Raw genomic sequence first — 15,404 nt, 5'->3', positions numbered from 1 at the left:
GAGGACATGGAAAGGCTGGCTCACTGATTTCACTTGCCCCAGGGAGGACTATTCTTTCCTTTGGGATCCTCATTTCCCAGGGGATTCCTGTCCCTTGCTCTGCATTTCCCACCAGCTATGTTGGCTCTCCAGCCCAGGGAGAGGCTCAGCACCCTGAACCGCACAAGCCACGCAAGAAGAGCATTTCCTGGCCAAGCAGATGGTGTCCCAAGCCAGGGCTGTGCACTACACTTACCTCCTTGTGGAGCACGTGAGAACAGGCCATCGGGTGGAGCTCACTGGGCTGCACGAGTTTCTGGCACATTAGACACAGCTTACAGGTAGCAGGGGCCTGGGTCACAGCAGCAAGCGTGCACACAGAAATGAGAGTCACGGAAGCCCGGTCACCAGGCGCAGCTCTAAGTGTCCTGCATCCCCCAGGGTCCACGTCCTGCTAGATATGGTGCCTCCTGTCCCCATCCCCACTAAGAAGGTACGGAGGGGAGCCTTGCCAAGGCTGAACATTTAAGTGGGGAAACCCTGGGGACAGGGAAGCGTACCGGCTATGTGGCACTGAGCAGACAGTCTCCCTCAGGGCTCAGCTTGTTCATACCGCGATTGGGCTCTCTCCCGCCCCATGCCAGTGTTGCATGCTTGCCTATCCCAGGCACTCTGGTATGCCCCCTCAGGCCCTCACCTGTGCCCTGCTGTGGTGGCTGTTTCACTCCTTCCCCTTGCGCTGAGTGCTCACGGCCAGCAGATGGTGAGGTGCTTGTGCCCCTAGCCCTTCCCCCCGTCTCACCAGTCTAAGGTGAGAGCCCAGAGTCTGCACTGTGGGTACTGCCCAGCCTGTGGGGCACATTGCAGGGGTGCACCCAGCTCCCTGCAGGCATGCTGGGGAACATGCAGGAACGCCCAGTAACTAAGAACATCTTACATGTGATGGTGTCCCTGGGTAAGACACCTGAGCCGGTGGCAGGAACATAGGGGCGCTGATCTGGGGCAGAGGAGCAGGAAACATGGGGGCCCTGATTCGGCCAAGTGGCTGTTAGCAAAGATGATAAAAGGTATTAGGCATGTTTTAGAGGGAGCACCGAAGTCACCCCAGGGTATTTATGGGGGTGGGGGCCTGCAGGAAGGGGACCTGTTGGACTCTGACTATTGCCTCCTTGCACAGGATGGGGAGCTCCGGCTTTGCCTCTGTGGATGCCATTTGTTTCCTAGGGACTGGCCCTGTACAGTAGCACAGATCAGACCCATGCTCTCCTGCCCAGCCCCCCTTTGACGAGCTCCAACCGTCTGCCGCGGGGCTGCCTTGCCCAGGAGCCGAACGCTGCCTCCTTCAACACGACCCCTCCCGCCACCACTTGGACCCTGCCACTACTCATGCAGCTGACCCACCTGGGTACCCACTGCTGCGCCCTGATGCTCGGCCAGCTTCGCTGCTACCAGCTGATTCAGCTCTTCCATGGTCAGCCCTGCCATGGTTCTCCTCGCTGTCTTTATCTGCTGCAGTATGTTCGTCAGCTGGGCCCTGAAGAGACAGCGAGCGGGTCAGGAGCACAAGTTCTGGTCCCAGGTGCCAGTCAGCTGGAAGGTCAGTTTCACCGTGGCAACCAGCACCCCTCTAGCAAGGGACCCGAGATGCTGCCATAGGTTGGAGTCTGCCATGGCATTTCCCTAACCACACGCTGAGGTCAGTCACAGGTACCATTACTTGCCATGCTCTCCTCCAGAGGAAAGCTGCAGCACTTGGACAACAGGGCACCATCAGCCTACATATGGCTCCAGTACTGTGGTTTCCATGCACTTCACCACCTCATGCACTGATCCTCAGGGAACTCCTGGGAGGCAGGGCAATACTATCACCCCATGTTACAGGTGGGGGAACTGAGGCACAGAGATCAAATGATTTGTCCAAGGTCACACAGGGAGAGTGTGTCACAGCTAGCGCCCTACCCCGGGATCATGCTCTCATTGCACTGGAAATACTGGGATATCTTAGGGTGAGGCGAGTCTAGTGGTGCTAGTGAACCCAGAAAAATCTATGTCCACCCAGAGAGCCCTGCTGTGAGGGCAAACAGCAGCAGCCATCCTTGCTGTTTGAACACACCAATGCAACACTACTGCGTGCTTTTTTTCTGGGTCCCAGACTGCACCTCCCACCACAGTATCTGAGCCCCTTCCAGAAGGGTCTTAGCGAACACCGCGAAGTCCTGTAACACACGTCATGCACTGGCTTCAGTGCACTTCCCAACTGGTAACAGAGTCAGTCCCAAGCCCTGACTGAGACAGAGAAATAGAGGGATCTCCATTATGCAGACAGAAAGCTGAAGGACCGAGAGCGAGGTACTGCTGTCTGCTGAGCAGTTACGGATGCTACTCAAGGACCCAAGGTTATTTGCTGAGAACGGTCCGTGCACTGCTCAGCCCTACTCCTGGAACCGCTGCAGCACTGCATTCTCGGGGCTTGCTCCCATGCTCCAGACAAACACCGTGGAGCCTTTTCTATGGCACTGTTGGCTACACATTTTCGGAGACTCAAGTCCAGCCTCTTTTATCATCTCTGTTGCTACCCCACATGTAGGGCCCCACCCCAGACAGGGACACTCACTTGTTACACTGGGGAAATCGAGCCAAGAGCTTCTCCAGGATCTTTTCCAGCTTATCGACCGGCTGTGGCCTGTGAAACTCATGAGCACCCTTGACTCCTCCGAGCCCTGGCGGAGGCGGGATAGAGGCAGCAGATGTCATGTGAGGGCCATGGGTGCCGACAAGAGATGCCAATACAGGGCTGTTCCTCCCTTGGGAAGCAGGCAGAGGGGATGAGGGCTGATTAGGCCTGGAGACAACAGGGTTAAGGAGCGGGAAGGAGAGCGCCCGAGGATCAGCACTGGGCATGACCATGGGAACTGGGACCGGCCCAATGGGGAATGGCAGCCTGGGGGTAAGGGATGGATTGGGCTGAAATGCCGGCATCATGAACTCTGTCTGAGAGAGAGAAGAGAATACCGGTTAGAATGGGCTCATGGGAAGCCAGCCAGGAACTCCTTCCACCCAGACCACAGACATGAAAACCAGGGGGGGTGCGTGGCAAGGAACCCACACCTCAAAGATCCCTAGTTTCATCTCCCAGCCGGCCGATGAGTGCAGCTGCCATGCTATCACCAGAGGAACAAGGGATGCACTGTAACTTCTGAGCAGGCAAGTGGCTAATACCATGAACATGTGCACGTGCCAGACCACTACCTAAGCCAGGGTTTGTGACCAGCCTGCACCTCCAGTCTGCCCAATACAGGCAACTGTCTACTGAGGTCAGCAGCGAGGCTCTTTGCTAGCCTTAGAAAAGCCCTGTGCACGAGTGACCAGGAACCCTTCACACGGAGCATCTGGGCCAGGATTTGGGGTGTGACACTCACTTCTGATGGGGGTGGTGGCAGGGTGGGGGTTGGAATCTGTGGCAGGCTGCTCAGCTTTGCTCCATTCCTCACCAGCTGAATGTGAGCATTGAACTGGTCCTAAGAGAAAGGATGAAAAAAACAAAACAAAAAACATAAGGGGTGTGTGTTACCAAACCCTATCAGCCCGAGAATCTCCCTCGCTCCGGCATGCCATGGCTGCCTGGGTGAAGGGTCCTAACAGCAAGCACCAGCAGGCTGATTCCACACCCTAACACAGCTACAGTTTTGCTGGACTGGACCATATGGGGGAGGCAAAGGAATTGTTGCTTATGCAAAAGCCTAGCCCCAGCCCCTGCTGCCATGTGCACATACTGGATTTTCAGATACTGGCACAGGGCAAGCTGAGGCATACCTATCCATAGTCAGTTCTGAGGGTTAATCTGGGGTCACTGCATTTCTGTGGAGGACCATGTCCCCGGAGTACAGCTCACAAACCAAAGGAAAGAGTGATGATGTACAAACTTTCAAATGCAATCTCAGACACTCATTCAAGTGAATCCTATACACACGACTCAAGATGAGTCAAGTCCAGGACTAAATAGCTTTACTACACAATGTTATTTAGGAAGAAAAAAAGAAAGAGAAACAAGCCTACAAACCTCCTGGGGAGATGATGATGAGGTATTCGAGGGCATTTTACTGAGGTTAGACATCAACCAGATCCTCAGGCCTGCCTGAGTTGTCTTGTTTGCATTTTGTGTTTTAATTCCTAGGCCCTGACCCATCTGGACATGCCCATAATTAGTGTTTCCTATCTAATCAAGTCTATCTTTTACAATGCTCATTTATTTCACTTACTGATTGCATGCCCACCATAGAGTGGCTGGACAAGACAGATCATTTTATAACTGCCTTGCTATATAAAGTAGTGCAGCTATTCGTGTGAGGAACAGACATATTCTAACAAATGGCAAAGTTATTGCCACAATAACATCACAGACCAAATCTGAGACTTTATTACAAAGAGAAGCTAAGTTTCTTCAGAACAGCACAAGGCAATGACCTTCAGCCCCACATAAACAAAGACCCTAGCTGACCAAACATATCTTCAAAAGCCCTATGTTAGGAAGAGATTTCATTGCAAATAAGATCGTATGTGTGTATTACAACAGCCTTCATGTATTTTGTTAGAATATTTACATGAAAGTGTGATTAACAATAACGCAACTGAACGCCACAGACAAATACAGAGATGGGTTCTAGGTATACAGCCTGTCATGAAGGCAACAAGAACCCAAAAAACTAACTATACACCCTATGTCACAGTTTCTCTTTGTCCGAGCAGCATTCTGAATTTACCTGAAAGTTTTCTTCTGTGTTTAGCTGTCCCCTAATTCAGTGGGTTCAAACTACAGAATGACAGATTTAGACTGAATCTCAGGGAAAAACTTCCCAATTGTAAGAACTGTAGGACAATGGAACAAACTGCCTATGGCAGTTTTGGAGGCTCCTTGACTGGAGGTTTTCAGAAGGAGGCTGGATCGCCATCTGCCTTCAATAGTTTAGACACAACAAATCCTGCATATTGGACTAGATGACCCTTGTGGTCCCTTCTTACCCTATGATTCTATGGTTTGAGACCACACCTGAGGCACCGCATTGTCAAGGTCATTAACACCTGGCCATTTGGGAATGTCCATTTTCATGCTCATTGACAGAGTTACGCAGTTATTCCTATCACCTGTTTAAGCATTAAGCATTGGCAATGTGGTTGGAGCTGTAGGAGATACAGAACAGGGACAGTGTGAATCCCGAATAGTTTAATCTAATGATTATTTAAGGGCTTGCTTGAGAACACCTGACAAGACTTGCAGAATCAATGAAGGGGGGGAGGGGGGGAGAGAGAGAGAGAGAAATAAACCCAATCTAGTACTTAAATTTGTTTTATGTTCCCATTCCTCCCTCCTAAGTATTTTTAGGGGTTGCTTGATGCCCAGCAGAGACCCTACCAGGACGCTTTCTTTGGTCATTCGTATCCTGTTCAGCCTCATTTCCCACTCCTGCTTCGGTCGTATGGTCTCCAGCGTGGGTGGTGCTGACCTACTCAGAGGCAAGAAGAATTAAAAGGGAAAAGAGGGTTTGAGCCCATGTTGTTTGGTGGCAAAATGGGAACAGCTACAAGCAGAACAACAGAGACACCTGTTTACATGTTACTCCCCATCGTTTTTCTTCCAACCCTGCCCCTCTTCCCCTGTCCCTCCATTGCAACTCTAACCCACTTTCTCCTCAAAGCCAGGAAAGGAGGGTCCAATCCACACAGGTTCCCCCTGTATAAGAGGGCAGAACTTCAGGTGGTGCAGCATGGGAGTTAGGGCACAAGATGTGCATCTCCTGGATTCGTGTGAAGAAAACTACAGCACACAAACCTCAATAGGTTTGGTGCATGACAGATGCTCAGCGGACAAGAGGAAAGAATATGGAGTAGCTAAAGATTAAGGAAAAAACATGGAAAACTGGAACTCCACCATCCAGTGTTTTGAGGACCTCAGGGCAGAAAACCCTAACTTGGTTGTAACAAAGTCTCTCACATTCAAGCACAGACTAGTTGGGGTTTTAGGAACGCATGAATAGGTGCAAACGGGGTTACTTCGCTCCCTATTGGCCTATACAGAACTCACTTGAGATAGGTGAGGTGTAGCTCCGCCTCTTTTTCGGCTTCTTCAAGTTTCAGAACCAGCAGCTCCTTCCGGCTCTCCAAGGACAATATCTAATGGAGAGAGAGAGACCACACACATTGAGCTCATGTACTTGATTATCTCCCGCAGGCCACATTGCTCATCCTCCCAGGTTGAGCTCGTCACTTTGCACAGTGCTTAGCACAACGGGACCCCAGTCCTGACAAACATTCATCAGCAGATCACAGTGCAGTAATTTCTCTTGCCCCCTGTGAAGAGCAAGACCCATCCAAAGAGCCTGACTCTCCACTGTTCCTTTCACCCATTTTGCAGGGAAGACGCGCACCGTGCCATTCCCAGCTTGCCATGATTATTAAATCTAGGCCAGTGGTTCTCAATCCACGGCCCGCTTGTGGCCCAGTCAGCACACAGCTGCGGCCCATGTGACTTCTCAGGGCCATACAGGTAGTTCATCTATTGTGCGGATGTGGCCCACATAACACACACAAAGCTGCATATGTGGCCCACAATGGTAAATCAGTTGACAACTACTGGACTATGCACTGTTCTGCATCAATCCATGACTTGCAACCATGCGGCTTATACCAACCTCTGCTTTCCAAGCCCTTTCTGTTTCCTCCAGGATGTTCCTATTGATCTCATTGTGCTGGTTCTTCAGCTTATCTAGTTCCATCTCCCATACCTCCCTAGAAGCAAAAGCAAAACACGTCTGTTTAGGCACTAGTGTGACATGCTGACTGGCAACCTGGGACCACAGAGCCGCCAAAATGTTGGGTAAGCTGTCAGTACATTCCTTGGTTGCCTGAAGCCCAAGGATTGCACCCAGTTTGCAGACTATGGCAGCAATGACCTTCACCAGACATGTAGAGGCCGTAGATCTCAAGACCAAGCTGGCTCAGTGCATACAAGTGACCAGTCATTTCAGAGCAGGACACTGAACATCTTACTCTGAAATGGGCACCACTGAATCAGCCATGGAGATCCCTGCAAACTTTCATTCCTCAAAGTTATACCTTCTAAGACGGGGTTCAAAGATGGTAGTAATGAATGGTCCATTCTCCTTCTCTTTGTCTGTGTGTGGGGGCCGGGGGGGGGGGGAAGGGGTGCCTAACAATGCTGAAGGTTACTCCTTGCCAAGATTGCGTCCAAGTTTGGCAGAAAAAAAAAAATAAAAAACAAGTCTGAACTAGAAAGAGACCTGAAAATGATGGAGTGGTTCCAGTGGATCACAAATTGAATATAAGTCAGCAACGAGCTACAGTTGTGAAAAAGGCGAATATCATTCTAGGGTGTATTAACAGGACTGTCGTATGAAAGACAGGAAGTAATTGTCCCGCTCTACTCTGCACTGGTGAGGCCTCACCTGCAGAACTGTCTCCAGTTCTGGGTGCCGCACTTAAAGAAAGAAGTGGATAAACTGGAGAAAGTCCAGAGGAGAGCAGCAACAACAACAACAAAAGTCTTAGAAAACTTGATCAATGAGGAAAGGTTAAAAAAACAGGGCATGTTTAATCATGAGAAAAGAAGACTGAGGGGGGACCTGGGAACCGTCTTCCAATACATTAAGGGCTGTTCTAAAGAGGGCAGCGATCAGTGGTTCTCCATGTCCACTGAAGGTAAGACAAGAAGTAACGGGCTTAATCTGCAGAAAGGAAGATTTAGGTTAATTAGGAAAAACTTTCTAACTATAAGGATAGGTAAGCTCTAGAAGGGGCTTTCAATGGAGGTTGTGGAATTCCCATGATTGGAGGTTTTTAAGAACAGGCTGGAGAAACACCAGTGAGGGGAGGTCTAGGTTTACTGGTCCTGCCTCAGTGCAGGAAGCTGGACTAGATGGCCTCTTGAGGTCCCTTCCAGATGAATCAAAACCCTTGATCCAAACAGCCCAAACTCTGAAGAAGTTCTATCTTTAGGGTCTTATATTACTGCCCATTACTATTATCTGAGCACCCAAGTTTGGCTCTGGATCAGAACTTTGAAGCTCGAACCTGTCTCTACTCAGAACAGAAATACTCCAAAGTTAAAAACAGCATTAGGGCAAAAGTATATGATAGCACAATGGGATAAATGGACTAGTTTGACCTCTGCAAGCACAAGTTCAGTTACAGGTAGAGGTGACAAAGTCATTCTGTATGGCCTAATTCTCATCCACACCAGTGAAGCACTTGGCAGTCTCCGCTCACGAGAAGCCTGTGCATAACACAGGTAGGGACTGATGGGCATTGGCAGAGCTGGGGAGGAGACAAAAAGCATGCACACTATCCCACGTGCCTCTAGCCCGCATTATCAGCCTCTCACTTGGAGCATCACATTCCCTCACAGGGAAAAAGGTGAAGCAAGTCTCACTTTGGAGCTAGTGTGTGTGATTTAATGTTTCCAATGAATCAAGGGGAAGGGAATGGAAGGAGAGCACTCCACAGAACTGATTTTATAGAAACAGGGTCCTACTTTTCATCAGACTGCTCTGCGATTAGAGAAACAATTTTATTTTCCTTCTCCTCCTGTTCTTTCAGTAACCTGCAAAAGGGAGAAAGGACAGACCAAGTCACTTACTGCAAATGTGGAGCCTTTCACTTATCACTGCTACAGGGCTCAGAACTAAAAGCACATCAAAGTCAGGAGCTCCATACAGTGATCTACATTGAGAAATCAACCACATCAGTATTTTTGTAAGGATTCCAGTGATGCTTTCAGGGGAGCATAATCTTTGCTATATCATGAAATTGTGCAAAGAAAGCCATTGTCCAAGCACCGATTTGCAGAGGGACATACAGGAAGTGGATTTGGTACTTGGATTATTATTAATTATTATTAATTATTATTATTATTATTATTATGAAGAAGATAGTTTTAGAAAGACTGTTTAGAAAAATGTAATGGCTGCGCTCTCAAAATAAGACCTACAGCATGGGACAGTGGATGATACACTTTGGGAGAGAGTTTAAGATCATCCCCTCCCTTCTCCCAAAAGGAACCCAAAGTACTTTACAAAGTATGAGCCAAATTCTGCTCACTTTATCCATGTAACAGTCCCATTGGAACCAGTGAGGCAATTTGCATGAGAAAGGCAAGCAGCATCTGGCCCTAGAGAAGAACAGCAGCTGTTTTACAGTGCATCCCAACTCAATCTTCCACAGCACCTCAGGTTGAGCAACAAGGAAATACTCAGCCATCCAAAACTGTTAGCTTTCTATAGGGCACCCATCCATGCAGCATCTGAGCAAACCATCCACACGGGTAACTCTGGGTTGACAGGGAGTCATCAATCAAACTGAAATTGGGCCACAACACCAAGATGGCAAAGCACCAAAGGACTGAGTGACCCCAACTACTCAGGGCTTCAGCTGTATGTCTCCTTTGTCAAGATCAGTCAGCATTTACAGCCAACAACCTTGACATTGTCTCTTGGAAAATACATTCATTTTGGGGAGCCTCTGTATACTTAGATCTACTACAGACCAAGTTGCTAAAAACCTGAAAACCCCTAATATATTAAAATACATGCTGCTAGAGATACTTTTGACAGTCCAGAAAGGTCGCATGGTGGTGCAGTCTCCATCTAGTGCATCAAACTAAACAGAAGGGGCCCTAGTGTTCAATCACACACTGTTTTATTTCAAACACACACTTGTTCTCCCACAGGAATACCTTCTGCCTTTCTCACAGAGCTTCTCAATTTCGGCTTTCAGATCCTGCTCCTTTTGCAAGAATTCTCTCTTCTCTTTCTCCATCTTCTTCTTGGTCTCTTCTCGTTTGATCGTCACATCCTGAATGGCCTTCAGGATCTCCTAGAGTATAGCCACCACCAAGCAAATAAAGAACGTAAGCTCACCACAAGGTTGTTTTTTTAAATTCTGAACTTGGTACAAGTAATTATTCACACAATTAAATGTGCCACAAAAGGTTTTAAAAGATTAATGTTAGAACATTGGTTAAGCGAGGCAATGGGCTGAGGATTATGAACAGGAAACTAGAATCTGCTGTACAAGACAGATGAGTGGTCTACATCACAGGTTTTCGTGCAGGGAGGAGTGGGGGGTCACAGACAGGTGTCAGGGGTTAATAACCTTCCTCCCTTTCTTTAAATCTAGTTGAGAGGATAAGCTGAAGCTTTTTTCTGTTCTGACAAAGGGTTGCAGTAGGGAAGAAGAGGCTGAGAACCACTGGTCTAATCCAATGGCTCTCAAGCTGCGGGCCACACTGGTCACACAGTGCTAACTCTGCTTGTTCCCAGTTCCTGTGATTCATACATGAAATACTTCCCTAGTGCTATTGCTGTTGTTGTCATGGGGATGTTAGCAGATCATGAACGGGAAGGGACCTGACCACGAGATGCTGTTTATTTAAATGTAGTCACATGATTAAAGATTTGGAAAAATCGACAAGTCTAAACAAGTCCTTAGCCCTGACTCTCGCCGTGACCAATATCTGATGTTTAGAAGAATCCCCACACACTTGGCAAGCTGTGCTATGTTCCCCATAAGAGAAATTCCTGCCTGACCTCTCCAAGCATCATCTTGTGCTCTATAGCACAGCACGGGATTACCCCAGTTTAGCAGTACAATTGTGAACGGTGCTGGGCAGGTTGGATGTTGAGAGAAAGAGTGCTTCATCTGATACCTGGTGATTCTTCATCTCTTCTTCCCTACGTTGCTGGAGCTGCTTGAGCTGCACCTGGAGTTGATTCTCCACCTGCCTCTGTTTGTCTAGCACTTCCTGGTAACGTTCCTTCAACAAAGCCCTCTCAGACATCATTTTGCCCTGTAATGGACAAAAGCGTAGGTAAATGTTTCATCTCCCCTACTGCATCAAAGAGAATGATGCAAACAGACCTGTCATGCAGTACAAAGTGATGATGCAATCAGGGGAGAGCAAGTCATCCCAGTAGGGTATAAAAGCTCAGGAGAAGGCAAGATGCAGGCTGTGAAGAGCCATGGTTAGTTTGATTCCCAGTTAAAAAGTGCAGGCCCTCTTGGATCAGAAAAGGCAGACACCCCCATATCATTGGAGCAGGCATCAACTAGTTTTCAGCTTCTTGTCCAACAACTAATTACAGGACTGAAAAGCTGCCATTTAAATGAGGCAGTATGTCTAGTGGTTAGAGCAGAGGGGGACTAAGAATCAGATTCATGGGTTCTAGATACTACCTTTTGGAAATTCACTTAATGTCTCCAGGGTGCAATTTTTTCAGATGTAGATACAATATTAACAGGTTTCAGAGTAGCAGCCGTGTTAGTCTGTATCCACAAAAAGAAAAGGAGGACTTGTGGCACCTTAGAGCCTAACAAATTTATTTGAGCATAAGCTTTCGTGAGCTACAGCTCATTTCATCAGATGCATGCATCCAATGAAGTGAGCTGTAGCTCACGAAAGCTTATGCTCAAATAAATTTGTTAGGCTCTAAGGTGCCACAAGTACTCCTTTTCTTTATACGATATTAACGTTTCCCAACCTAACATGAGTGCTATGACAATTCACGAAGGTTTTGTCAAACTCTTTGGGAGCAAAGGAGCTCAAAAAGAGCAAGGGTGAGGGAGGTTTAGAAAGAAATAAGTCGGTGGTATTTCAACAGCCTTGTGGCCAAAGTGAAATCAAGGTAGGTCCAAGGTATCATACTGTAAGAAAAACAACAGGGCTTGAACCCGGGCTTGAATCTGGCTTAGACCCATCACCTTATGGGGTCCCAGGACCCTGGGTTATCATGATTTGTGCATAGACAGAAAGGGGCTAGGCTCGAGCCTGAATCTAGAGCTACACTGCAGTATAGACACACCCAATATAATTTTACCTGTAAGTAAACAGAGAGGATTTAGGGCCTCATTTTCAGTGGTCCTGTTGGGATCCTGAGTTCCCACTGACTTCACTGAGTTGCAAACCCTGATAACAGAGAATGGAGGCCTTCTCAGGCCTGAGTAACTTGCCCAGTGACAGAGTTAGTAAAAGATCTGTGATTGGAACCCAGGAATTTGAGAAGTAGTCCCCTGTTCTAATCACAAGACTGGCTGTTCTTTAGTACTGTACTCACCAAGTTCTTTTCAATATCTTGATCTGTGTTCACCTCCATATCAGCAGTCTTGAAGTCAGTCTGCAAAGGTAGAAATGATTACTTGTGTTAGAGCTCTTTGGAGGTTCAAACAATAGTTTCATGCACAGACAGTTCCCCCTTTTAGAGGAACTTTCAGTTGTCTCCTGAGCCAGCCCTGACACCATTTCATTCATCAGCCTTGAAGAAACATTAGATAATTGGGCAGCATGACTGGGACCAGACTCAGTGCTCACATCAGTTGGTGCTCATAATTCCCCCACCCTCTTTTTTGTTTACAAAAGACAATAACACACATACTCTAACAGATTTTACAAGGTATAGAGGGATGTAATGCTTTGTATCGGGAATGCCTGCAGTCCATTTCACTCATTACTATGCTATCTGCCATTCTCACATCCTTCCCTCCTACAAAATAGCTGACATCTGTAACACCCTACCAAGAAAAGAGCCCTTCCAGGGAGCCTAGAAAATGACCTCTACAAACCAGGGAAATCAGAAACCATTCAGAAGATACACAGAAGCTTTAATTCTTCCTGCTACAAGAAGCACATATCGCATGAACATACTGGCAAAGGACAACCAGGATTGGTCCAAACCCAAGATGATGACTGGACTTTAAAAGGGATCCTGTCTCTAGGAAGAGTTCCAGCAGGATCCTCTGCCACATCACATACTGTGGATTGGTGGATTAAAAGGCCCTATGGAGCAATTAAGCATTTACTTGCCTGAAACAAACAAAACAACCAGAAAACCAGAAGAGCTTGCGGGGTGCATGCAGCAGGCTCTCAGTTGGGAATCAGTGCTTCTGTCTTCCACCCGCCAACACTGCCCCTCCCCCCCCCCCATCAAAAAACCCAAGCTAGAGAAAACTCAAGCTTCATGAACATAAGGAAACTGGTACCTGACCTGCACTGCAATGTTCTGAGAGGGCTTCTGGGATGAAGCTTCCTGATCTAAGTCCTGCGCAACTCTGCTGTTTTCAATCCCATTCTCTCCATTTGGTGGCACCTCCTGGGGTTTACTATCCAGCTCCTGACCCTCATCCCCTCTGGCCTGCTGCAAGTGTGAAGCTTCCAGTTCACCTTCAGAGCAATTATTGGTAACATATTGCTGTTCTGCATGGACATCAACCTGGAAGTGCAGAGAAACTGTTTGCAGATTTTCCCCAGTCAGCAAGGTTCTTTCTTCTTCCACCGCACTGTCTGAACCCTCTGAACCAGACTGATAAAGCTCTTCATTTGAGGAACGCGCCTGCGTCTCTCTGGAAACAGCACCAGAGTGTCCTACCGCTCTGGGCATAGGTTCTTCTCCTTTGTTCTCTGCAGCCAGCAGTGATGCATCAGTCAGCAATATCCCAGGATCACTTTCTGCTCCTCCTGAATGAGCATCTCCTGTACTCTCACTTGTTATTGGTTGGCTATGATCGGCAGCTTCCAATGATAGGGGATCATTCTCATTTTCTTGTACAGAAAGGTCACTTATGCTATTCAAAAGAAACAGATACTAATCCATACTTTGCATTCCGATTGCATCTTTCACCCAAGTCTCTAAATAAGTGCTTTAAAAAGTATATCCCACAATCAACCTGTGAGGTAGTTCAATGTTCTCATATTACAGATGGGGAAACTGAGATAGAGGAGAAGCAACTTATCCAAGCCCACACGGCAAGTCTGTAGCAGAGCCAAAATCTCAGACCAAGGAGACCCAAGTTACCATTAGGCCACACTCCCACATTTGCTCTATTTATTGTACACTCTTTAATTGGTTCCATTCTCTTTGCTGGTACTTTCACTCAGAATCTACAACTAGAACACCACACCAATCACTGGGCTGTAGGGAGAAGAGGACTAGAAGAGAAATGGTCTTCAGTTTTCCCCCATTGTCTATGCCCTCCATATGCTGTCTCAAAACAAACTAGTTCAATAAGTTAACAACACATTGGACTTCTGCCACTAAGGTCAGTGCTGCTTTTGCAGAAGTAAGAAGCCATTAAAAGGAACCATTTGACTGATTTTGTGCACAAAGCATCAGCGAGTGACCACACCCACACACACCCACACCCACACACACCCCTACCTCACAGGCAAACTGTCAAGTTCTTTGTATGGGTCTGATTCTCGCAGGGCCAGCTGGCCAGCAGCAGATTTCTCAGGAACTGGCACCTCATCCTTGGTTTGCTCTGATGCCATAGTCCTTTCACTGCAGTTAAAAATTATCATTAGTATTACAGAAGCCCATAGAGGTCCCTGGCGATATGAGGACGCCCTTGTCTAAGGACTGTATGAACATGTCATAAGAAGCCCCACGGCAGAGTTTACCGTCTACACAGACGAGACAAAGAGCTGAAAAAAGAAGGTATCACTATCAGCATTTTACGGATGGGAAACATGAAGCCTTAAAAAGAGATACATTTCCTATTTATTTATAACTTTAAAAGTATAGCACATTACAACAAAGACAAAGCGGTTTAAAACAGAATCTCTGGGACCCATTAAAGTGGATACATGTGTACACGGCATTTACAGACAGGGCGGGTCATTATTCCCAGACATTAGTTAAGCGATGGGGAACGATAAAGCCACTCAAAGGACAGCTGTACCGTCTTCCAATATTAAAGAGACGATCAAGAGGGTCTCAGTGACAAGCGCACACAAAGTAAGAAAGAGGAAAGAAGGCGCTGCCGGTGACCCGTGGGCTGTCCCATGGCCGCACAACACACGACTGTCCCGTGCGACTCACTGCAGAGCAGCAGCCGTGCCAGGCTCCATTCGCAAAACCAAGAGGGGACTTGGGGCACCTCAGAGGCCAACACATTGGCGGGAGCCGAAGCTGTCGCGAGCTCCGGAGAGCAGGGCAGGCGGCGGGCGGCCGGGAACACCGCGGCTCCACGCGCCCTCTCCGCTTCCAGCGCTTCTCGAGCCCAGGGAAAGCCCCGGGGCGGCCGAGGCTGCCGGGCACCGCAGCAGGCACAAGCGGCGGAGCTCGCGGAACGCAGCGGCGCGGCCGCGGGACCCGGCCCACAAGGCGACGCGGCGGGAGAGGGGCGGGGCTCAGACGCCCCCCAGGGGGGCCGGAGGGAGGGGGAGGGGCGGCAGGCCGCGCCGGGCACCCACCTGCGGCCGGAGCCAGGCCTAGCGGCGCCCCCTCGCCCGACACTTCCCGGGCCGCGCGCCGAGGAGCCTGCGGGGCGAAGAGGCGCCGCCATCGCCGGCGGGAGCTAGCTCCGCTCCCGAGAGCGCCCCCTGCGGCCGGAGGCCGCCCCCGCAGACCCGGGACCGCTCA

At 48.6% G+C, this 15,404-nt stretch overlaps 1 protein-coding gene across 7 annotated transcripts in view; it reads right to left on the bottom strand.

Annotated features, from left to right (window-relative positions):
• RNF214 (ring finger protein 214) overlaps window positions 1-15,404 on the bottom strand; it is a 22,392-nt gene extending 6,988 nt beyond the window's left edge. The window contains exons 1-15 of one of the 7 annotated variants that reach the window (XM_043500858.1): window positions 15,236-15,404; window positions 14,199-14,321; window positions 13,029-13,605; window positions 12,102-12,161; window positions 10,697-10,837; window positions 9,725-9,864; window positions 8,525-8,593; window positions 6,666-6,762; window positions 6,059-6,147; window positions 5,390-5,480; window positions 3,399-3,497; window positions 2,594-2,970; window positions 1,381-1,513; window positions 917-1,024; window positions 236-331 (exon numbers count right to left, since the gene is read on the bottom strand). In XM_043500858.1, coding sequence (XP_043356793.1) covers window positions 236-331; window positions 917-1,024; window positions 1,381-1,513; window positions 2,594-2,970; window positions 3,399-3,497; window positions 5,390-5,480; window positions 6,059-6,147; window positions 6,666-6,762; window positions 8,525-8,593; window positions 9,725-9,864; window positions 10,697-10,837; window positions 12,102-12,161; window positions 13,029-13,605; window positions 14,199-14,321; window positions 15,236-15,327 — 2,292 coding nt within the window. In that variant the 5' untranslated portion in view covers window positions 15,328-15,404. Of the gene's footprint in view, window positions 1-235; window positions 332-916; window positions 1,025-1,380; window positions 1,514-2,593; window positions 2,971-3,398; window positions 3,498-5,389; window positions 5,481-6,058; window positions 6,148-6,665; window positions 6,763-8,524; window positions 8,594-9,724; window positions 9,865-10,696; window positions 10,838-12,101; window positions 12,162-13,028; window positions 13,606-14,198; window positions 14,322-14,861; window positions 15,102-15,235 lie in introns of those variants that run through there. The other 6 variants (XM_038380707.2, XM_038380711.2, XM_038380710.2 and 3 more) reach the window with 6 other exon arrangements.

The sequence above is a fragment of the Dermochelys coriacea genome, chromosome 22, assembly GCF_009764565.3.
Source record: "Dermochelys coriacea isolate rDerCor1 chromosome 22, rDerCor1.pri.v4, whole genome shotgun sequence".
NCBI lineage: Eukaryota > Metazoa > Chordata > Testudines > Dermochelyidae > Dermochelys > Dermochelys coriacea.
The sequence above is the reverse complement of the archived record's forward strand: the minus strand, read 5'-3'. Positions and strand labels throughout refer to the sequence as shown.